Consider the following 21,961-nt stretch of genomic DNA (forward strand, 5'->3'; position numbering starts at 1 on the left):
TGTCCTTAACACGGATCAGTCGTCCTGTCCCCTTGGCAGAAAAACAGCCCCATAGCATGATGTTTCCACCCCCATGCTTCACAGTAGGTATGGTGTTCTTGGGATGCAACTCAGTATTCTTCTTCTTCCAAACACGACGAGTTGAGTTTATACCAAAAAGTTCTACTTTGGTTTCATCTGACCACATGACATTCTCCCAATCCTCTGCTGTATCATCCATGTGCTCTCTGGCAAACTTCAGACGGGCCTGGACATGCACTGGCTTCAGCAGCGGAACACGTCTGGCACTGCGGGATTTGATTCCCTGCCGTTGTAGTGTGTTACTGATGGTGACCTTTGTTACTTTGGTCCCAGCTCTCTGCAGGTCATTCACCAGGTCCCCCCGTGTGGTTCTGGGATCTTTGCTCACCGTTCTCATGATCATTTTGACCCCACGGGATGAGATCTTGCGTGGAGCCCCAGATCGAGGGAGATTATCAGTGGTCTTGTATGTCTTCCATTTTCTGATGATTGCTCCCACAGTTGATTTTTTCACACCAAGCTGCTTGCCTATTGTAGATTCACTCTTCCCAGTCTGGTGCAGGTCTACAATACTTTTCCTGGTGTCCTTCGAAAGCTCTTTGGTCTTGGCCATGGCGGAGTTTGGAGTCTGACTGTTTGCGGCTGTGGACAGGTGTCTTTTATACAGATGATGAGTTCAAACAGGTGCCATTCATACAGGGAACGAGTGGGGGACAGAAAAGCTTCTTACAGAAGACGTTACAGGTCTGTGAGAGCCAGAGATTTTCCTTGTTTGAGGTGACCAAATACTTATTTTCCACCCTAATTTACGAATAAATTCTTTACAAATCCTACCATGTGAATTCATGGATTTTTTTTTCACATTCTGTCTCTCACAGTTGAAGTGTACCTCTGGTGCAAATTACTGACCTCTGTCATCATTTTAAGTGGGGGAACTTGCACAATCGGTGGCTGACTAAATACTTTTTTGCCCCACTGTATGTATGACCTAAGCCTGGAATAAAGATTTGGATGATGCACTTTCCCCCTACCTTTGTGTCCTTAAAGAATCTTCTAAGGAAACATGTAATGAATATAAAATAAATTATTACAGCTTAGTGGGAGACTTAACTAGGGCAGAGAACTCGCTAATGTTATTAGAGGCAGCCTAAGAAGTCAACTATAGAACAAAAAACATGACCACATAATTTTCGGCCATTAACAGGCACATTGCATGGATTTAATAAAGTGCGAATGATTACAAAATGTCCCTAAGCCTTTCAGAGTGACTCTCCAAACCTGCAGTACAGCTTGTGCAGTGAGAAAGCAGACAGCCACTTTATCGGCACGATGTCAGTGTTCATGAACCCAGAGGCAAGGCTACTAATTATAGGAAAAAAGCTGTGATCAACAGTGTTTAAATCAAAAGGCATCCATATGAAGCCATTAATCTTCTTTGCTTTTTTTGCCCTGTTTCTTCACACTTTCAGACTATAAGCTGCACCATCAATTTAACAAATTCACCTAATAACGTCTACGTGTAGGTTGGATCACGCACTCCTGCACAACTTAACTCTAACCTCCCAAAATCTACACACAATCACAAGGTTACATCGCTCTCATCTGGATCTTTTTCTAGTATAACTGCATCAGACGTTAGCTGAGACCTGTTGGAAGACAACGCCACCTCCCTGTCTTCATCACAGAGCAGTTTCTCCCTCCCCTGCTCCCATGTCCACCCTCCTGGGCACCCTGCTGTCATCAATATCCTCCCATTCGTCCTCCAGCCCTTCTCCATCCTGTGATCTGACTGGCTGGTGCATGCGGAGGAGGCGGTACCTAAGTGGCACCAGGAAGAGGGCGGGGTCAGGCATGGGGTGTGGCTGCTGTGGTGATGTCACTCTCTCCTGTGGGACGCAAGCCCTGACCCTCTCCTCTCTTACGCTGATGCGCATCCTCTGCCTTGCCTCTGATTGGCTGGGAGAGACAGGAGGAGGTGGAGACAGTAGCCAGTCTGAGCTCTCCCCTTCACCATCTTCATCATCTTCATCCTCCTCTTCTTCCTCTTCCTCCTCCTCCTGCTCCTTTCCTCTGGCCTCCTCCTCTCCCTCAGGAGCAGACCCACTGCTCTGCTGCTGCTGGAACAGTTTTAACCGCGCAGTGTGCAGCTCGTGACAGAGGGTCGTGGTCGTGACATTTTGCCGCTGAAGCTCACGACTCAGCAGTGTGATCTTGTGGCTTCGACGTTTCAGCTCCTCTAAGAAACGTCGCTCTTCTTCTCTGAGGCTCCTCCCGAGTGCCGATGCCCGTGCCCGGCTGGCCCGCAGTTCCCCCCGTGCAGCGACCATCATGCAGTGCTGGTCCTGTAGAAGTCGCTCTGCAGCATCACAACGTGCCGCCAGCTCTGCCTCCTCCTCTGTGAAGCATATATGAAAACACAAACACACAGAAATGCAGGTTCAGTGGATACTAAATCTATGAGATACACTACAAATTATGAGGGGTTCACTGTTTACCTTCTAGTGCCAGACTTTGGTCTGTTTTTCTGTGATTAATATCTGTTGATTCATCTACTTAACCATTCATTCTTATCTTATTCTGCATGAATTTCACTTTTCACTGTGCTTTCTGTCTACTTTTGCTTATCAGTCAGTGAAACCTGGCCCAATAATTAAAAAAAAAAATCTATTATTTAGATCACATTTTGCATCAGAGCTTACGGTACAGGGTACAATCACAAAGTTCCAAAACCTTCAGTTTGGCAGATCTCCACCTGCATGCATTATTGTGCATTAGGGACCATTTCCAGCACTGTGTAGTAACTGTAACTCTTAGTTTCTCTTTGCCAACATAAAAAGGATTTGTTTGACAGCACTCAGCACCTCAGTTGAGTCCAAGGACTCGATTAAGATCGATCTAAGAAGGTGAATTACAGGTTTACACATGTCAGGAATGCCTCTTGGAGCCAGTTCTAAACATCTGCACATTCCAACATCAGTTCAACCAACTGTAAGTACAGCTTTTTCAGAGAACCCACACTGTCACCCTCAGATTAGTGGAAACTGGTTAGGTTGTTCAAGAATGGTAAATGGCCTGCATTTGTATAGCGCTTTTCTAGTCCCTAAGGACCCCAAAGCGCTTCACACTACATTCAGTCCATCCATCCATCCATCCATCCATCCATCCATTTTCATCCGCTTTGTCCGGGGCCGGGTCGCGGGGGCAGCAGCCTAAGCAAAGAGGCCCAGACCTCCCTCTCCCCAGCCACCTCCTCCAGCTTATCCGGGGGAATACCAAGGCGTTCCCAGGCCAGCCGAGAGATATAATCTCTCCAGCGTGTCCTGGGTCTGCCCCGGGGCCTCCTCCCGGTGGGACATGCCTGGAACACCTCACCCAGGAGGCGCCCAGGGGGCATCCTTGTCAGATGCCCGAACCACCTCAGCTGGCTCCTTTCGATGTGGAGCAGCAGCTGCTCTACTCTGAGCCCCTCCCGGATGGCCGAACTTCTCACCCTATCTCTAAGGGAGAGGCCAGCCACCCTTCGGAGGAAGCTCATTTCTGCCGCTTGTATCCGCGATCTCGTTCTTTCGGTCACTACCCACAGCTCGTGGCCATAGGTGAGGGTAGGGACGTAGATCGACCGGTAAATTGAGAGCTTCGCTTTTACACTCAGCTCCCTCTTCACCACGACAGCAGCGTCCGCATTACGGCAGCTGCAGCCCCAATCCGTCTGTCGATCTCCAGCTCCCTTCTCCCATCACTCGCGAACAAGACCCCGAGATACTTGAACTCCTCCACTTGGGGCAGGAACTCATCCCCGACCCGGAGTGGGCACTCCACCCTTTTCCGGCTGAGAACCATGGCCTCAGATTTGAAGGTGCTGATCCTCATTCCCGCTGCTTCACACTCGGCTGCGAACCGCTCCAGTGCGAGCTGGAGGCCCTCACCCGATGAAGCCAACAGAACCACATCATCTGCAAAAATCAGAGATGAGATTCTGAGGCCACTACATTCAGTCATTCACCCATTCACACACATTCACACACTGGCGATGGCAAGCTACATTGTAGCCACAGCTGCCCTGGGGCGCACTGACAGAGGCGAGGCTGCCGGACACTGGCGCCACCGGGCCCTCTGACCACCACCAGTAGGCAAACATGGGGTTAGTATCTTGCCCAAGGATATTTGGCATGCAGTCAGGAGGCAGCCTGGGATCGAACCACCACCGAAGAATAATCAGGAACCAGCAAGGCTCAAGCCTCCCATGAACTGGAAACTGCTGGAATACCAGCATCACTGTCCACAGTGAAGTGAGTTTTATATCACCAAGGACTGGGAGGATTTCAACCAAGAAAGAAGCACACCTTCAAGGTCGAGGCCCACAGAGACGAGCCAAACGCCTTCTGGGGAAAATGTGATGGTCAGACGAGACAAAGATTGAGCTGTTTCGCCACAATGAATAGAGGTGTGTTCGCAGGAGTAAAGGTGAGGCTTTCAAACCTAAGAACAGTGTAGCAAATGTGAAGCATGGTGGTGGTAGCATCATGCTCTGGGGCTGTTTGCTGTGATACCGGTACATTAGAATGGAATAATGAGTGATTGAGTGTTCCCACAGGATGATGATTACAAACTAGAGATGGACCGATCCGATATTACATATCGGTATCGGTCCGATACTGACCTAAATTACTGGATCGGATATCGGAGAAAAATAAAAAATGTAATCCGATCCATTAAATATCACGAAAGCACCTCACAAAACTTGCAACACACCGTAACTCACCTCAGAACGTTAGCACGTCGGAGCAGTATGCATCACGTGATAGAGCGGCTGTGGCATGCCGACCTGTCAGTGGTCTGGATAGCATTTGGAGCTTCGCTAGCAACCCGGCATTTCATCTCCGACAAAGTTATCCCAAGAGAAGTAAAGCAAGTGTGTAAGTCCATCTCTGAATGTTTGTAAAGCATTCCTGCGTTAAGCTTAACAAGCGATATATGGAGCGACTGCCTCTTCTTGCTGCTACTTCAATCATGAAACTGCTTAACGATCAGCTGATCGGCTTTTCTGTCAGGAGTCCGTGTCTCTAGTTTGCTTTTGGCCCACTTTGCACCAGAAAGAGGAAACCAGCGGATAAACAACAGCAGCACGTTTAAGCTTAAGCTGTTGTTAGAATTTATTTATTATTACTTTCTACTCGAGGATCTTTTTCTACGTAGCTGACGCTGGTAACTGTGCAGGGGCGGATCTAGCAAAGTTTAGCCAGGGGGGCCGATAGGGCATTAACAGGGAAAAGGGGGCACAAAGACATACTTTTCTTTCTTATTCTCATTTAAAATGTCTAGCTTTTAATAAATAATTATCTTACACCCAAAGTTTTAATTTGATGTAAAATGAATAGAAGTCAATTACTGTATATAGTAACTATTAAGTCTAATATATATACCCTAGTAAGCTATAGTACTTTTTCCTTTGGGAAGGTACCATCTGTGCAGTCTGCAATTTTGTTGAAGAAAGATGTTGAATCTATTTAATATTTCTTGAAAAATAATTGATTTCTGTGCATTTTTTTTCACACTGCATCAAATTAAGGTTGATTACGTCGATTAAGCATCATGAGGTGGAGCGTGAGGGGTGGTTCCCTATTTTTTATTTATTTATTTTTGTTGTTGCTGGGAGTTGGAACCCTATTAGTTAGGTTGCTTAATATTTATGCTAAGTACTCTTTAAAATACCAGAATAGGGAGGATGGTGTAGGTTTAAGTTTATTAGATTGATCAGTATTGCTGAACTATGAAATTTTTTTTTTGCATACAGGTATAACAGAATAGCTTTAGTGTAGTTGTTGTTTTAAACTTGAGTATGAACTTATACAAAATGCAGCAAGATATTTAAAAAACAGTTTTGTTTATTAAAAAACACTATATCGGATTCATATCGGTATCGGCAGATATCCAAATTTATGATATCGGTATCGGTATCGGACATAAAAAAGTGGTATCGTGCCATCTCTATTACAAACACATCAAATCTGAATTTGGATATCTGGAAAAGCAAGCTAACATTAAGCTTCTGAAGTCCCAGTCTCAACACTATTGAAAATTTGTGGGTCTGTGCCAGGAAACCAATTCTGCCAAGAAGCGTGGTCAAACATGCAGCCAGAATTATGAGGCTGAATGTCTTGACTATGATTTGAAAACCAAACTGGGGTTGTTAGTGGGAATGTCTACATTGTCAAAGGCGACACATCAGGTCAGAATCATGACTGGGGAACACCATGCATTATTAAAAACATGCTACATCAGCAGAACTACCACTTATCGCCCACCCCACTCACCAAGTTTGAAAACTTTCTACTTTGTCTCCCTCTCCCAAATGAAATTAAAGATTAAGGGTAGCTGTTTTGACCACATCAAGAATCAAATCAAGAGAGACATGAGTCTAATTTGTCAGTATTATACTACAGTACTATATAGTGGCAGACACACTGGAAGCAGAGTGCTACCTAAGAGGTATATCTACAAAGTAAGGGCTAAATTTCAGTGAGCTAGGATCTTTAATTATTTTTTAGAAGAGTCGCAAAACTTTATAATCTCACGTCATTTTGATAACTTTATTTGATATATTTTAAATATGCAACTCAAAATTCTAACAACAAACCAATATCATCATGTACTGCTACAAATAAGTCAACACTGGGATCTACAGACATAACTTTTTATTTCCCTAGGCTCATTTTTAACTATGACAGCAGCTAATCCAGCTGATAACTGAAAAACAAGATTTAAAATCACGGTATTTAAAATCTATTATCGACTTGTAGCTCTGCTTTGTGACAATTTACAATAAATATAGATTTTATAAATATTAGCAAGCTTGCCCTGTCAGTGTAACCCTGTTAATTCTCAGTTGTCCTCTGCCCATCTTTTCTTTTTTTAGATCTCTACAGCTATGATATAAAGTTTCAGCATCTCTCATATATCATTTTTCCCTTGCTCAGCAAGGGTTTGTAATTTCTCACCTGCTGTGTTTCTGTCGGGAAACCTGGAGTCCAGCTCACAGCTCAGCTCTGCAGGCAAGAAAGGAAGTAGTACAACAGGCTGGCAGACAGACAAATATAAGACAAGTAAGTACATAATGAGATGGCAAGAGCAGTTCACCTGTACACTGACCGTGACAGCGCCTCTTCAGGTGTGTGATCTCCAGCTGCAGGCCAGTCAGCATGGCCAGGTGCTCCTGCTTCAGGAAGGTGATGCCTCTCTCCACACTGGCCACCTGCTGCTCGAGCCTCCCGGCATCCATGGCCGAACCCCTGCAGAACCTGTGCACAGATGTTGATGGCTGGTTTGTCTTTGGATTGGCTGCAAGATTTATTACCACAGCTGTTTATATTAGTGTCGCAGTTTCAATGCTGGCATTGAGTAATACTTGCAAGCGAACACTTAAAATAAGATTATATCACTCAATGATATCCATTAGTAATTATGCATTTTTCTTCATGCAATATAGCATAACTGGTGTTATATTACAATGCTTTTCGACATCATTTAAGGGTTTTTAATGCATTTCTATGCATCTGCTTCTTGGGTGATTTGACAGTAGCCTGCTCTTATTTAATATTATCAGTTTTATGAGCTTTCTCATTTCTGCACGTTTACTCAGTCTCTCATTTATCTCCATCACCGGCTGTGGCCTACCGTGATACTGAAGCGATATCCTCTCCAAAGCGTCTGTCATGGATCTCCGTATAGATTTGGCTCTTTATTTCCCGTCCTTGATGGAGCAGAAACGCAGAAAACAAAAGGCCCGTGCAAAGCGATCAGTCTGCAAAAGCGCTCGCTTGTTTTCTTCTCCGGGACGACACGAATGAATGAATCCTACTGCAGGCTGAGTCGAAACAACCTCCTCGTAACCTTCTGGTTATTGGCTATGTGCAGCGCGGTGATGTATTCACAACAAAAGCACCACGGAGTGTGAGGTTGTCGGTGCCACGGAGCAGCACCAGGAGGAGGAGGAGCTTCCTGAAATGTAACCCGCTCTAAATGCCTCAAAATTCACCAATAAGCCCACAACAGTTCATCTTTACTCCAACGTGAACAGAGTCAGAAGTGTATTTTGCTTATATGACAGCAACCCGTGCTTCATACAAGGATAGAAAAAACTGTTTCACAAAAAATTCCAATCAGCAGCATTTTCTGTATTAGATTATTTCTTCTATGTTCTGTTTTTATTGTCTTACATATCCAGTAAAATTTTTTTATTTTACTCATTTAATCAATTTACCTTATTTAATTTACAGTTATGGTAAAAAGAAAGTATGCCCTTTTTTATTCTTTGTTAGAAATAAATATGGTTCTTAGTATTTACCTTAAAATTAGATACATTAGGTAAATACACCATCATATGAACAGCAAAAAAGGTGCTGATTAACTGATCATCGGCAGGTGGGAGGACGTCTGTAAAAGCAGATGTCAACATTCCTCCAAAAATGATGTGAGAGACGGATGAAGTCATACAGGAAAAGATTACTTCAAGTTATTGCTGGTATGGAGCTTCTACAAGAGACTGAATGGGCTGGTGTACTTTTGTTTTTTGTAAGACCTTATTTTCAATGACAAGGAAATTAAAATTAAAATTTGTAATATGTTTTGTGAAGTGTTGGTAAAGAAAGAAACTAAAGAACCTAAAAAGTCCCTATTTTCTGATCTGTTCCTTTGATGTGGACAACATCCCGAACAGAGTGAAAATAATTATATCTCTTTTAAAAGCTTGGACCAAAAAAAGATGGAAAATATATATTCTGTTTAAAATTACTGTAAAGTTTCTCATTCGTGCAGATTCAGAATACTTTCCTTTTGTGTAACTCTGAATCTTTCAAAAATGATCTAAAATACAAAACAAAAAACAGCATTTGCTTTGGCAGGTGATGTTTTGTCTGACAAAGAGAAGTAACCAGTAATTGTTGCTTTAGCTAAGTCAATGTTTGCCTCTGAAATTAAAAGGAGGTAGCAGTTATATGAATATTACATATACAAAAACTGAATTAAAATTAAAGTCCACAATCAGTCACACATTTAAAGAAGTTGTCCAAAGAAAGCATTTATTATGTGCGTTGTCATTTTCACAGACCAAGATGAACCACAATGATCTTCTTCTTTTGGCTGCTCAGTCTCTCCTCTTAACCAAGCTTCAACAACTCTTTCTTATATCTCAATGGTATACCTCATCATGTTTATCCAGCTTTAGGTCCTACGGTTCTGCATATAATCTTTGTAAAAACCACAAAGGTGTTAATTTTAATATCTTTTCTGACAAATAAAAACAAAAAAGCCTTGAACCAGTTCAGCTGTTTTGTTTAAAATGACTAAAATATGATTGATCAACACTTCTAATAAACATATAGTATATTTATAAATGAAAGTATGAACTTATTTTCTATTTAACATTAACAGTTTTTATTCTGTTATAATCATCTTAATCCCACACAATACAAATATCATCAGCTAAAAGTCTGATTAATGATAATACTTAGAACACGTTATTTTCCAGTAAGCCAAAAGCCTCTGTTAAGTTTAGGTAACTTTTTTTCTGTAGAGTTTTGCAACATAATGGTTATAGAAGACACTCTTGATATCTGTGCAGAATAACCTGGCCATAAATACATTTTTTGGGGCAGGTGCAGCAGGGGAATTGTTGTCATCTGTTTCCTGTGAAATGGTTGACAAGGCTCGAACTCTTCTGGCTGCATTTCTCGTCCATGCTGGGGAGGGAAACCGGCTTACTGTGCAGGGAGACCTCGTAGTAGGGACAGACTTTCAGGTGAGCAGATATAGGAGGGATGTCAGCCATATGCCACGAATCCACTGAGGAGAAGAGATGACTGAACTCCCACACCTGAAGAGAAACCAAAACAGAGTCAGGAGAAGACCAAAGGAGGAATAATTGCCATAGTATGTGATGAACTAGCTGGCTTTGTTTCTATATCTCACAAGCTTGGCTCTCCACTTGGTTCTCCCGTGTGAGTAGGTTTTCTTCTCCCAGCGGAAGGTGACCATCCCTCTCTCCTTCAGCAGAGTGGAGCACACCTGCCTCATGAGGCGGGACACCAGAGCCAGCTGGAAGAGGGACAGGCTGTCCAGGAAACTGGCCATGTGGCACAGCACCTCGTAGGGAAGAGAGCCCAAAGAGCCCCCTCTTCCTTCTGAGCTCGTGGGTGAATTGTCACCTACTAATCCTTCGAATGTTGGACGCAAGTTAAAACTCCTCAGCTCCTTACTGTACGGGAGGGAAAAAGGAGAGTGGGTGGAGTTAAAACTAAAATAAAGGAGGAGCATATGCAATAAAATCTTCCCTTTGGTGCACTCACTGTACTCAATGTTTAAGACATTAAGAGACTATTTTCATTAACAAATGAATCCTTGTGGATTCATATGAGTTGTGCTCACTTGTATGTGACGGTAGCTTTATGTGTGGAAGGATGAAACCTCCTCTGACTATAGGTGCACCCCAGATACGCGAGTGGACACCGCTGCTCGAACCAACCGCTCAGACATGTGTGGATGTCACAGTGCACATTCCTGGAAAAAGAACATGGCAGTTTATACATTCATAGCACACAACCAGGGCCATTCATACACATTTTTTTTGTTTTTTGCAGGTTGTGTCTAAAAATAAAAAGACAAAAATGCGCTCATCCACAGTTGCTTCCAGTGAGAGCTTAACACTTATTACTTTAATGCTGAGGGCAGATTTTGCACAGACACCTGACATGTGTGGCGAACTCTCGTCGGTGGAAGGTGTGACCGCAGAGGAAGGTGAAGACACAGCTGGCTCTGTTGTGTCTGCTGTTCACACTCTCCGCTTGCAGCTGCAGGTGAAGCTTCAGCGGTCTGTCCACCATCACCTCAGCCAGGGTGGTCTTCCCTTTGAAAGGAGCTGAGCGAAACGAATATGTCTGCGTTCCCACGTCAATGTAGAGCCCGTCGTATGCTTTCGACTCGCTGATCTGCAGGGAGGGAAACCAGTCAGTTGCAATACCCGATCAACTATAAACCATATAAAGGTTTTCAGACTTTCCACTTTTTTTCCTGAACTGCTTGTGTGCTTGAGCATGTTATACCTTGTGACCCATGACCTCTTCCTCTGCATAGCCCAGCAGCGTGGCTGCTGCTTCATCAGTGAGCCACTCATCTTCTTTGACTCCGAGGTCCGATGTGTCCACACCGCGAGGTTCACTTTGAACCCGTGCGGCCGTGTCGTATAGATGAACACGTCGCCTGTAGTGATAGCTGTCAGGTACCTGTGAGGAAGACAAACATCAAGCGAGTACAGTGAACAGAGAACCTTTTGTGCTTTCTGATCCTGGTGGATATTTTAAAGCCAGAATGGTCAACAGCAGAGGCTGAATAACTGTTTTCTTTCTGTTTAAAAGGCTACTAAAAGTTCAAATGTCAGCTTTAATCTCATTGGTAGGATTGCACATATAGACACAGATCACTGCTTCAGCTGTGAGAGTCTCACTAGTTTGAAGTGGGTGGAACTCATTTCTACTGAACACCAATTATGAGCACTTGAATCAAATGCAGTAAGCCACTTTAGTTTGGTGATGAAAAGTTCAGTTATTTTACTCACACTACAACTCATGGCTGTATCTCTGCTTACTATATATTATGTGACAATGCCTCTACAGTCCGTTTTATCTAAAAGTTAAAGCTCCCAGCAGGTTAAAGGACCATAATGGTGCATTTATAAGCTGCTCAGCGTATATACAGTGAGACAAAACGTGTGACGCCTCAGTACGAAGAAGAGGGAAACTTTGGGAAACTAAAAGATGGAACACACAGAGACATGTCAAATATCCAATATTCATTTTGTGCTTCTGTAAGTTAAAATAAAGCACTTTAGAAGTATGAAGTTTGTGCTATAACTGAACAACATCTGTAACATCTGTTTCTTCTGTACACCAGGATCTTTCACTGCTGTACAGAGAAAACCCTGTCATGCTGCTCAACCCTGGAGGGCTGGCACAGGATACAATACATCACAGAGGGCAGGTAATGCTATTAAGTCATTTTACAGGACACTGACATGATATTTTTTTTCTTACTTATGTGTTGTCCCATTAGCTTCCACCCCAGCAGTAGTGGGGATAATGTGATTTTGTCCATAAAAGTAATTTAAAGCAAAAAACGTAAAAAGTATCCCTCAAACGATTATCGAAGTTAATACTAGCATAAATATGATTATTGTAAGTATAATAAACCAGGAGATCGAAACTTTTTTTTTAAGCAAATTAAGTCATATCACTGGTCTACATGTATTTATAAAGCAGTTTGTCTTCACACCGAACGCGATAGAGGCGGCCAGAGCGTCAGGTTTACATGTAAAGTCAATGGAAAAGCGCGATGACAGCGTACCGCGTCTGGCGCGTTTGACTCGCGAAAAAAAAACACACCAAGCGTGTCAGTTTTTGTGTTGCATTTTGTGCATACGCGCATATCGCGTCAACCGCTCGAGATGGAAAAATCTGAACTCCAGCGTCAAATCGTGCCGCGACAACCAATCAGGAGCCTGGTGACGTGGCTCTGACCTGGGTCAAAGGGGCAGATCCAGCCAAAGCCCTTCATTCTTCATTCAGTATGGAGGAAAAGCTCATCAGAGCCGTGGCTAATTATCCAGAGCTATATGATGCTAGCTACTACTTCTACCGAGACAGGAATAAAAAGGACCTAGCTTGGAGGCACATAAGTGAGGAGATCGGGCAACCTGGTAAGTTCATTCATTCTTCTTTTTAATTTTCAGACTGACCCGATGAAGCCGCGCAAAAGCTAGCAAGCCCGCCTACTGTCCCGCTATTTTCCCACTGATATACAAATACCTTTCCGCTAACAAGATAATGTGTTTATTCAGAGGACATCTGCAGGAGAAAGTGGAATAGCCTCAGGGACACGTATAATAAGGAGAAGAGGAGTGGGTCTGCAGCAGGATCGGGGAGGAGATGGAAGTTCTTCGCGGTCATGGGGTTTCTGGACCCCTTCCTCACCCCGCGGGAGACAAGTGGGAATTTGGTGCGGACCGTGGAGAACTTCCCCCCCCCGAGGATTTATGCGTGTTGTCATATAGGAATATATTTTGTTTATTAATAAACAGTATACAGTGGTCCCGCTGTTCATCCGTCACTGCCTCGCCTTTTCGCTGATTTTTTTTTTATTGCATCGTACAGCATTGCATTCTGCAGCCTGATTGACAAATCTCCTCCGTGTCGTGTCTCCTGCGCTTGCCAAACGTATCATGTTTGGTTTCTATAACCATCACGTCCAATAGAAAAAAACAGCACAAAAACACTCATAACTATGACCTTCATTCGGAAATACACACCTGCACCGCGAGGGAAAAAGGCGCACAAAAGTGGCGCCTTGGAAAAAGCGCGGCATAATACTTTTACGTTTTAAAATCGACAAAGGTTTGCACTTTGAGAATCAACTTGTGAGAACTGCGACTACTGTTCATGTGCTGCAATAAATGAGAGACCACTCTATAATTTCTCTGACTATTGTCTTCAACCTGTTAACATTTAATATTGTCTTGATAGAGTCAACTGATTCTACAGCAGAGTCATCCCCTGTTGCTTCTCCTGGCTCCCCAGTCCCTGGTCCCTCCACTCCTGCTGCTGCACCCACAGGCATGTACTAAATATCTATAACCAATCTGTTTATATCCTGTTTTTTTTTTTTTGTTTGTTTGTTTTTTTTTTCTTCAATTTTGAAAATGAAAATCTAGTAGCAGCCTTCTCATTACTTTGTCTTTTTGTGCTGTGTTTTACAGGCCCACAGAGGAGGACAGCTCGAAGGCGGTTGAGGGACAGGTCCCAGGACGGTCCATCGGCGGTGGAGCTGGCCATCCTGGAGTGCCTAAAGAGGCCACGCCCGTCTGCAACAGAGTATTTCCTCCTCGGCCTTGTTCCTGCTCTGGAGAGCATGCCGCCTCAGACACGAGAATTCGTGAAATTTCAAATATATAAATTAGTTTTTGAAAACAGCACAGCTGTGTTAAATTTGGAAACATTGGACCCTAATGATCAGTAGTTTTCTGATGAGGCAGCAGCTCTCCAGGGCAGAAACAATGTTGTTATTTTTCTCCTCCTTCTCCCTGAGGCTCTTCCACTCCAAGCTGGGTCCTTTTTATTCCTGTCTCTGTAAATAGTTAAATTTTATATTTATGTTTAATGTTTTTGTTAGTGAATTTATATATTTTTTCCAATAAACATTTGTAATGACTAATGTCTCAGTTCTACTACACAGCAAATGTTGACACACGACTTGACACAAGTAGAATTTATTTCATATTATACTAATGACAAAATATACCAATACAGTGTGATGCAAAAGTTTGGGCAACCTTGTTAAAAGTAATTATTTTCCTGTACAAATTGTTGGTTGTCACAATAAAAATTGTTAGTTAAATATATCATATAGGAGACACACACAGTGATATTTGAGAAGTGAAATGAAGTTCACTGGGTTTACAGAAAGTGTGCAATAACTGTTTAAACTAAATCAAGCAGGTGCATAAATTGGCAACACAAAAAAAGAGAAATGAAATAAATATTTAGTGTATATCAATGTGTGTGTGTCTCCTATATGATATATGCAAGTGACATTTTTCATTGTAACAGTGATTCATACAAGAAAATAATGACTATTAACAAGGTTGCCCAAACTTTTGCATCACACTGGTTATGGGAACACAGTGAAGACAAGTTACTTAAGAGAGTAAAAAGAGGCTAGTTTGTTTTGGAGTAGAGCTCCATTTATTAAGAAAAATTGAAAAAGACAGGAACACTCTTTAGAGGTTTGTGGGTGGCTCTTAAAAGAGCCGTTGTGGGGAAGTCACTCGGACTTCAAACAGGCTACTCCTTTGGTTGCCAAGACACAGCTCCCTACGCCGAGAAGTGGGCCATGAATTTCTCCCTCACCAGGACAGCCTCTGGAGGAGTTGTTTGCTGCTACACGACCCAGGCCTTGCAACGGCTCCACCACAGCAGGTGCCACACCCCTCACAGCAGGTGCCCCACTCTCGTCCAAACAGTGCAGAAAATTGTGGAGAACACACGTTGCTTTCACACACTTCTCCGCAATTTCAGGACGGAGCTCCATTGAGCGCCGATACAACCTCTACTGTGAGGAGAGGACACTGAAGGCACCCTCCACTCTCATCCTGGCCCTGGAGTGGAGGTTCTTCTCTAGAGGGAGGAGGCGTCCAGGGAAAGGCCTCATGAGCTCACGCCACAGCGGGAACGCTTCATCAGCCACAAAGACATGGGGCTGGGCTCCACGGTGTTCTCCACCAGGTAGAGGCTGGTCAGGAGGCAGAGTCCCAGCCCGAAGAGCCTGACCAAAGGTGGAGTTGGCCAGAATACCACCGGGTCCTCCCGTACCCCCCAACATCAATAACGCGGAAGCGATACCTTGCATCCACAACAGCAAGGAGAACCATCCGGAGCTCCACAGCAGAGAGGGAAGTTCCAGCGCTGCTGGGATCCCTCTCTGCTGTGGACCGCCAGTCTCCAGGTGAAGGCACAGCCATGAAATCATCCACTAGACAGTCCCAGATGGCCGTCGCTACCTGGGGGATGATCTGGCTCACCGTGGAGACACCAACTCGAAAACTGAACGCGATGGTCCTGAAGGAGTCCCCGGTGGCAAGGAACCTGGACAAAATTGTTTAAAATTAGTGTTATGTGTACTGCAGTTACAAATACATTATTGAAATTCCAAAACACTTTTGTGATGTCAGATTTAAATTACAAAACATAAATCTTACATAAAACATTTTGTAATTTTAATGATAATTACATAATGTATATTAGATATAATCTAAAACAGTCTGCGGGGATTATATAGAAATATTCAACTATCCCAGAATTAAACCTGGTCTAAATAAAAAAAAGGAGTGAGTATCACTACAAAGGTTAACTCACAGTGGTCCTCATACCAGTTTGCTATCAGCAAACACCGAGAGCATATATTGATATGACACCACAGCCGTGCTATCATTGTAAACACTGATAACAGCATAAATCGAATTAAATCGGGACTTGATGAGACCTTTCGAGTATCACTAGAAATATTATACACAGTCGTCTCTGTACCACAGTTTGCTTTCAGTAAACACCGATGCATTCACTGTTAGCATAGCACATCCATGTTAGCAGTGTATAAACGGATGGTTTAGCATATATTAGCACAGGTATCAATAAAGGACTAAGTATTAAACAATTTTACTAACCTCAAGCAGATGGACAGGCGCTCTGCAGGTAGGATTGAGCGCCTGTAGTTGGTGTCTAGGCGGAGATTCTGGGACCGACGCGGGACAGCAGATCCTCAAACTGGCGAGTGAAAGACGTGGTATCGCTGGAATCGGCCGTCATCCAGGCGCAGCTCCTGGAGCAAATGGTGAAACTCCCCAAACTGCTCACGCCTCTGGAGGACCTGATGGACCCAGGTACGGCGAGGACGTCTTTTACGCCGCTGCACTGCTCTCCACAGTACATAGAGAAGGGAGACTCTCTCTTCAAGCTCTAGCTCGACAGCTGCCATCTTGCAAAGATACCGTCTGGCACAACTTCCTCCCACATTTCCGGTTCACGCGCGTCAAAATATGCAATTTTGAGGCGCGATGGATTTTTCTTGGACACGTGTTGAGGTGCGAATGTGCACGAGTCAAATTAGAGGCGTTTGGGGCGTTTTCGCTCGCGTCTATTGCGTTTGGTGTGAACACACTGTTGATTTTAACAGTAGTTTTATGGGACCTTTTAGCTACAGCTACTTATCGATCAATTAATAGTGAGTCTCAAATCAAACAGACTCTGGACTCAGTTAACAATTATCAGTTTGTTAAACAGTAACTTATGTTGCTGCAGCCCAAGAGAAGGGTTTTATTTATCTCCCCAGTCTATGCTTAGCTTTGAAGCCACACCCACAAATATTATATAAAATCAATTAGCCAAGTTTTGAAAGATTCACTTTGTTAGTGGGGTTTTGGACACATGTAACCACTAACTATATTATATATTATATACCATTAATATTTGAACATGTGACAATTGTTCCAGTCAAAATGAAGACTGGTCTGCAACCATCTGGCAACCACTGGTGAATTACCAGCCAGTTGGCAAAGATTTGTAATTCCTTTGGTCGCTAATGTATTATTATGGTATTAGTTTGAATTGAAGTGATGGAGTTGTCTTCAAACACCGTCCAGCTACTCACTTTAAAAAGTATGACACAAATCAGAAATGGAGACTGTAATTTAAAGTTCTTTTGTTGATTTTGACCTCTTTTCTCAGAAGTTTAAGCGAGTAAGTTGAAATTTAGAAGTTTTAGAAATTTTGAATGCAGTTTTTTGTGGGACAAAGAAGCTTCCATAGCAATAAGAAACCTCAGTAAATACTATATATTTCTTTTTTCCTGTAAACCTCAGCTTTGAGTGTTGGATACTTGGTAATAAGTCTGTTTGGGATTTTAACATTGTTGAGTGCAATTTGTCTTTGGTTGGAGCTTTTAGCAGCTGTTATTTGTGCTTCACTCTTAACGTTTTCATTTTCCACTTCCTGCTCTTAGTTAAAACCCAAAATCAGATGTAAAAGGAGCTCTTAAAGTCCAGTTTAGATTTTGGACTGTTTAGAACTGGTCTGAATGGTCATACACGGATGGAAATGACGTCCTAGTGGCGTCTATCCATCTATCCTCAAATGAAAAATGAGAGACGTAGTAGCATTTCTTTTCTTTTTTTTAAGTAAGGCAACAGTGGCACTTAAACATCCTGTTCTGTCCTATTTCTGTTTTACAATAAAAAAATAAATGTAGTTTCATCACCTTGAATGAGCGCAGTGTCTGGACTGGAATAGGCTCCAAGCTGCCGTACACAAAGTCTTTCTCCCTTGGAGTACAGGCCTCGATTTGTCCAAAGGCTAGCAGCATGCGACCATGATGCACCACGTACATGTTGTACTCCTGTGGTGTGAGTTCCTGCCCCAAACGGTCCAGCACTCCCTCCTGCCACGGGGCCATCCCGGTCTTACTGGTGTCCGCTGGGGGACAGTTTTTGGCAGCAGAGCTGTCATTCTCTGCGTCTGTCTGGTCCTGCCTCTCAGTCCCTTTTGGATTTCTGCCACTCTGAGTTTTTCCCTTGTCACCAACGTTTGGGTTTTGTTTGGGGTTGTTCAGATTTTCCTGAGCGGCCTCACAGCCGCCTCTGTCCATGCTGAACATCATCTCGAACAGGTCATATTTATCTTTGTTGATGCCTGAACCTTGCACAGCACTGTTTGGTACAGTCTGTTCAGCACCACTATGCTCACAGGAGGTGTTTTTAGGAAGACCTGGAGAGAAAAAATAAATGAAATACACTTTTCAAAGAGAGAAACTAAACTTTACTGAGTTTCAAAAACATTCAAAAACAGTTGAAGATGTTTTAGTTTAATCCAGAAATATTCTGTGCTGATAGAAGTGTTAAGGATTTATTTATCACAAATCTATTTTTAGAGTACCTAAAACATGATTTTAATCTCACAAAAAATTCAATTTATTTTTAATCTCTCATGGGTTTTAGGTTTTCAGTAACTCTTAGGCAGATTTTGTTAGGGAAAGCATCTTTTGAAAAGCACCACTATTACCCACCATCACTGGTATCTTCGATTACGACACCATTGACTACTCCACCAGCTGCTGCTTCCTCTTTCATCTCATCATTTATTTCCTCCTCTTCCTCCTCTGTCAGCTCCGGATAGAGCGGCTTCATTTTTAGGCGGCTGTAAAGGTCTTTTTGATCGATTATGGCCATGGCAAGGTCCAGAGCCTCCTCCTGTCCCTCACTTTCTTTCACCAAGTTGTCCTGCAGGGCTTTGTGGCTGTGTGGGTTTGTGTCATCGGTCGGCCAACGGAGCCACTCCATGGTGCAGCACACCACGCTGGCCGGGCACACCTGGAGGTGGGATGCCCGTGAAGAGCGAGGCAGCTGAACAGGGCATCCGTACGCAGCATTGATGCAGGGCACCCTCACATTAGGGCAGAGCAGCAGGTGATCCTCTGCTTTGCACAGGTGGAAGAGGGCGCCACAGTGCAGACGGCAGGGGGTGACCGCACAGCACACAGAGGCCTCCACCCGAGCCCTGCAGCGGCGGCTGTAGCAGGAATCACAGTGGATGTGCTGCTGCATCCTGGAGGCCCGAGAACGCCGACTCTGATTTGGATCAGGAAAAAACCCAGAATGATTCAGTGATGACAAGATGTTTACAATATATGAAAATATGGCTCATTAAAGGTGCAATATGTGAAATTCCCTGGAATAAAGGGATGCTTCAGAACTCTATGTTGGTCTGGCATCATAGGCGTAACCTGTTTGCACTGCTTCTTGCTCTCATTTTAGCTCTCAATTTAGTCTTTAGATACAAACTGATAGCATGTGCTATTAGCATGCAAACTTTGGTGGATATCTCTACAACACAATACACATGATCTGTTGTTTCATAATCTGTTGTTAATTTAATAATATTTGAATCTTTTTTTAAATGAACCTTATTTTGAAGAGTACCACAAAAGGAGTAGGACATCACATGGATTAGGATACTTAGAGAAAGATATATGACAACCAACAAGACAAGACAGAGCAGGTAAAGAGAATAGGTGTGGTGTGAATGTGAGAGTGTGTGTTGAGTGTGAGGGTCCTCATTTCTCTTCAGTCCAAAATAAATGCACTTAGGATGGGTGAAAAAAGGGAATATAACAGTAATAATGATTGTAAAACTACTACAGAGACAGTCAGTCAGAGACTATACTCAGAGGACAGCTCTGGCACAAAAGGTCACTGAGGTCAAGAGTGATGGTTTGTAAGTGGAAATCTTTTCTATGGTGCGCATAATGCAGGAATTACAACTGTTACAAGTCCAGTTTCAGAGCTCTGGTTCACCCCCAAACCTGATCGGAGTCGGGGGACAGCCTCCTTACAGTATAAGTGGTTTGTTGATCATATTAAACTCAGAGGATCAGAGAATTTAACGATGAAAAGAGTGATGGGGGTTATCTCAGTTAGACTATATAGTTACTATATTCAAAAAGGGGGTAGCTTGGAAAGGTGGGGAGTTCAAGTTACATGCATGCATGATTATTTCCATTATCTTTAAGATACAACAATGATAATATCATAATAATACATAGATCTATTAGAGCTAGGCAATGGGGTTGTCTAGTCTTGATAGTACAATAGTAATAACACTGTCCTTAATACCACACATAAGTCATTATAATAATGAGTGGAGGACAGTGGGATATCAGAAAATAGCATTAGCAGTGAATTATCTACATTATTCTGTATCTGAATAGACATATGTATATATGAGATGGAAGCAGGTTTGTCCATTGGTTTAAATAATCTTTAAAACCAATAATCTAACATACTCCACCTTTAAAGCTCTATGAGCTTCAATCTTTAATTCAACAGCAGAAAAAGTCTGACTCACCATATTAACGGGACTTCAGCTGGTTTTCTAACTCTGTAAGAAGAAAATACAAAGCAAATGTATATGATTGACATTTCTGTCAAGCATGATATGACATGATATGACCTTTCTGTGACATCATCCCAACACTGAATAATATAGGCCACATTTAATCCACATGCAATCCATCATCACTGGTCACGTACAGTATATCAGATTGTTAAAGACAAGTAAACAAAGAAAAATGAACAAAACCGAAGCTCATATGTTGCCATAAACCATTAAAATTTTTTACTTAGTTCATCTCGCACTCATTCAAACCCACAAATATGTTTCTGTACATTTGTCTGCATAAAAGGGTGAAAAACTCCAAAGTCACACAACAGAATCCTTTGGAGAGTTCATGCTTCTCAGTCTGGTTGCTGCCAGGATGTGTCAGAGGTGTTCAAACAAAACATATTACTACCCTTTTGCACGACTTGAGAATCTAAATGTTTTCTAAACCTCTTGTCCGATCCCGAGCTGCAGAGGGGAAGTTGTAACTGGAATCTATCAAGAAATCGGTACAGACAGAGAAAGCAGAGCAACCTCTCGATTCAAACCTAGAACGACAGTCTGTGAAGCAACAGTCCTAACCACTGCACGCCATCCTGACCGGACATGGTTTTAAAAACTGAAGGAACATCTGCAAAAAAAATATTGTGAAAGTCAAAACAGTTTCCCACTGTTTTGCTTTCCTGTTCAGTAACAAGTAGACTCTGACAATAATGACCTAAAACAGGCAAAACAAGCAGGCAAATAAGTTCTGGGCAGCATTTCTACACTGATGCAGCAGCTTTTGCACTAAGCGTAAAACAAATGTCACTTGGCTCTAGTGCAGTTTTAAAGACACCCAGAACGAGCTGTGGCCTGTGTGGCTGTAAATCTCGACACGTACAAGTCAGACGAGCACTTAGATCAGCTGAAATATTTCACTTCTCCACTTTTATCACTTGTTCGAGCAGTTTCACTGGAATCCTTTCAAATTAGAGATGAAACCAGGTAATCTCAGAGAATTTCAGCACATTCACAATGGAGTCAAACCTTCTCGACGAATACCTTACCGGTTGGACAGCACGGACGAGTTGTTTTTTCTCTTTGGTTTTATAACGTTGCTTTCTGTCCCCGTGCTCTTTGAACTGGTAGGTTATAATTAGCCAAGCAGCACAAGCAGGTTCACAAGTAGAAATAACTCCGCACTCAGCTTCTCAACATTGCTGCAGCGGGGAGCCACAGGTGCCAAACTTTATACAAGACTTCCTATCTCCGTATTCACAGCCTGAGTTTATGTGTCCGAGCACAAGTTTGTTAGTACAAGTACATTAGAACAAGTAGCTCAGCCTCTGCTGCAACAACTGCAAAATAAATTCACATTGACAGTGTTTTGACAACACTTAAATATCCACTAGAGGACTCCGTTTGGATAT

General features: G+C 42.9%; 3 protein-coding genes and 1 pseudogene across 6 annotated transcripts; 1 reads left to right on the forward strand and 3 right to left on the reverse strand.

Annotated features, from left to right (window-relative positions):
- Nucleotides 1-1,117: 1,117 nt before the first annotated feature.
- On the reverse strand, nt 1,118-7,980 carry ccdc92bb (coiled-coil domain containing 92Bb). Of its 3 annotated transcripts, none has more exons than XM_085420889.1 (4): nt 7,696-7,980; nt 7,159-7,359; nt 7,020-7,067; nt 1,118-2,416 (listed from the first exon to the last, which is right to left on the reverse strand). In XM_085420889.1, exons 1-4 carry the CDS (start codon nt 7,733-7,735, stop codon nt 1,701-1,703), a joined length of 1,005 nt encoding a protein of 334 aa, XP_085277015.1. In that variant the 5' UTR covers nt 7,736-7,980; the 3' UTR covers nt 1,118-1,700. The 3 variants fall into 3 exon arrangements, with proteins under 3 accessions (XP_085277015.1, XP_085277016.1, XP_085277017.1); XM_085420890.1 differs by having other exon boundaries at nt 1,121-2,416; nt 7,171-7,359; XM_085420891.1 differs by having other exon boundaries at nt 1,135-2,416; nt 7,159-7,319.
- A 1,109-nt stretch (nt 7,981-9,089) lies between these two features.
- On the reverse strand, nt 9,090-21,688 carry LOC146660851 (F-box only protein 40-like). The gene is made up of 9 exons (XM_085420892.1): nt 21,599-21,688; nt 20,517-20,549; nt 18,679-19,240; nt 17,875-18,380; nt 11,118-11,297; nt 10,762-11,003; nt 10,444-10,575; nt 9,988-10,273; nt 9,090-9,892 (listed from the first exon to the last, which is right to left on the reverse strand). The coding sequence occupies exons 2-9, from the start codon at nt 20,517-20,519 to the stop codon at nt 9,695-9,697; spliced, it is 2,109 nt and encodes a 702-aa protein (XP_085277018.1). The 5' UTR covers nt 20,520-20,549; nt 21,599-21,688; the 3' UTR covers nt 9,090-9,694.
- Nucleotides 12,603-14,201, forward strand: LOC146660852 (uncharacterized). The gene is made up of 4 exons (XM_085421614.1): nt 12,603-12,766; nt 12,908-13,104; nt 13,592-13,679; nt 13,823-14,201. Exons 1-4 carry the CDS (start codon nt 12,637-12,639, stop codon nt 14,080-14,082), a joined length of 675 nt encoding a protein of 224 aa, XP_085277740.1. The 5' UTR covers nt 12,603-12,636; the 3' UTR covers nt 14,083-14,201.
- On the reverse strand, nt 14,370-16,618 carry LOC146660853 (uncharacterized; annotated as a pseudogene). Its single transcript, XR_014913560.1, has 2 exons — nt 16,286-16,618; nt 14,370-15,707 (listed from the first exon to the last, which is right to left on the reverse strand). The product of XR_014913560.1 is annotated as an uncharacterized LOC146660853 (transcript).
- Nucleotides 21,689-21,961: the final 273 nt, after the last annotated feature.

The sequence above is a fragment of the Rhamphochromis longiceps genome, linkage group LG10 (genome assembly GCF_057381845.1).
Source record: "Rhamphochromis longiceps isolate RC_006_pf linkage group LG10, R_longiceps_female_GT1.1, whole genome shotgun sequence".
Classification (NCBI taxonomy): domain Eukaryota; kingdom Metazoa; phylum Chordata; class Actinopteri; order Cichliformes; family Cichlidae; genus Rhamphochromis; species Rhamphochromis longiceps.

Excerpts from the sequence above, each read along its gene's own strand:
- ccdc92bb (XM_085420889.1), bottom strand. The coding sequence starts at position 7,735 with ATGACAGACGCTTTGGAGAGGATATCGCTTCAGTATCACG. Across the intron at positions 7,360-7,695 it reads GATATCGCTTCAGTATCACG|CCAATCCAAAGACAAACCAG; the intron begins GTAGGCCACAGC and ends TAAATCTTGCAG. Across the intron at positions 7,068-7,158 it reads CTGTCACGGTCAGTGTACAG|AGCTGAGCTGTGAGCTGGAC; the intron begins GTGAACTGCTCT and ends TCTTGCCTGCAG.
- LOC146660852 (XM_085421614.1), top strand. The coding sequence starts at position 12,637 with ATGGAGGAAAAGCTCATCAGAGCCGTGGCTAATTATCCAGAGCTATAT. Across the intron at positions 12,767-12,907 it reads TGAGGAGATCGGGCAACCTG|AGGACATCTGCAGGAGAAAG; the intron begins GTAAGTTCATTC and ends GTGTTTATTCAG. Across the intron at positions 13,105-13,591 it reads TCCCCCCCCCGAGGATTTAT|TCAACTGATTCTACAGCAGA; the intron begins GCGTGTTGTCAT and ends GTCTTGATAGAG.
- LOC146660851 (XM_085420892.1), bottom strand. Across the intron at positions 11,298-17,874 it reads AGACACTGCGCTCATTCAAG|GTACCTGACAGCTATCACTA; the intron begins GTGATGAAACTA and ends TCTTCCTCACAG. Across the intron at positions 9,893-9,987 it reads CCAAGTGGAGAGCCAAGCTT|GTGTGGGAGTTCAGTCATCT; the intron begins GTGAGATATAGA and ends GTTTCTCTTCAG.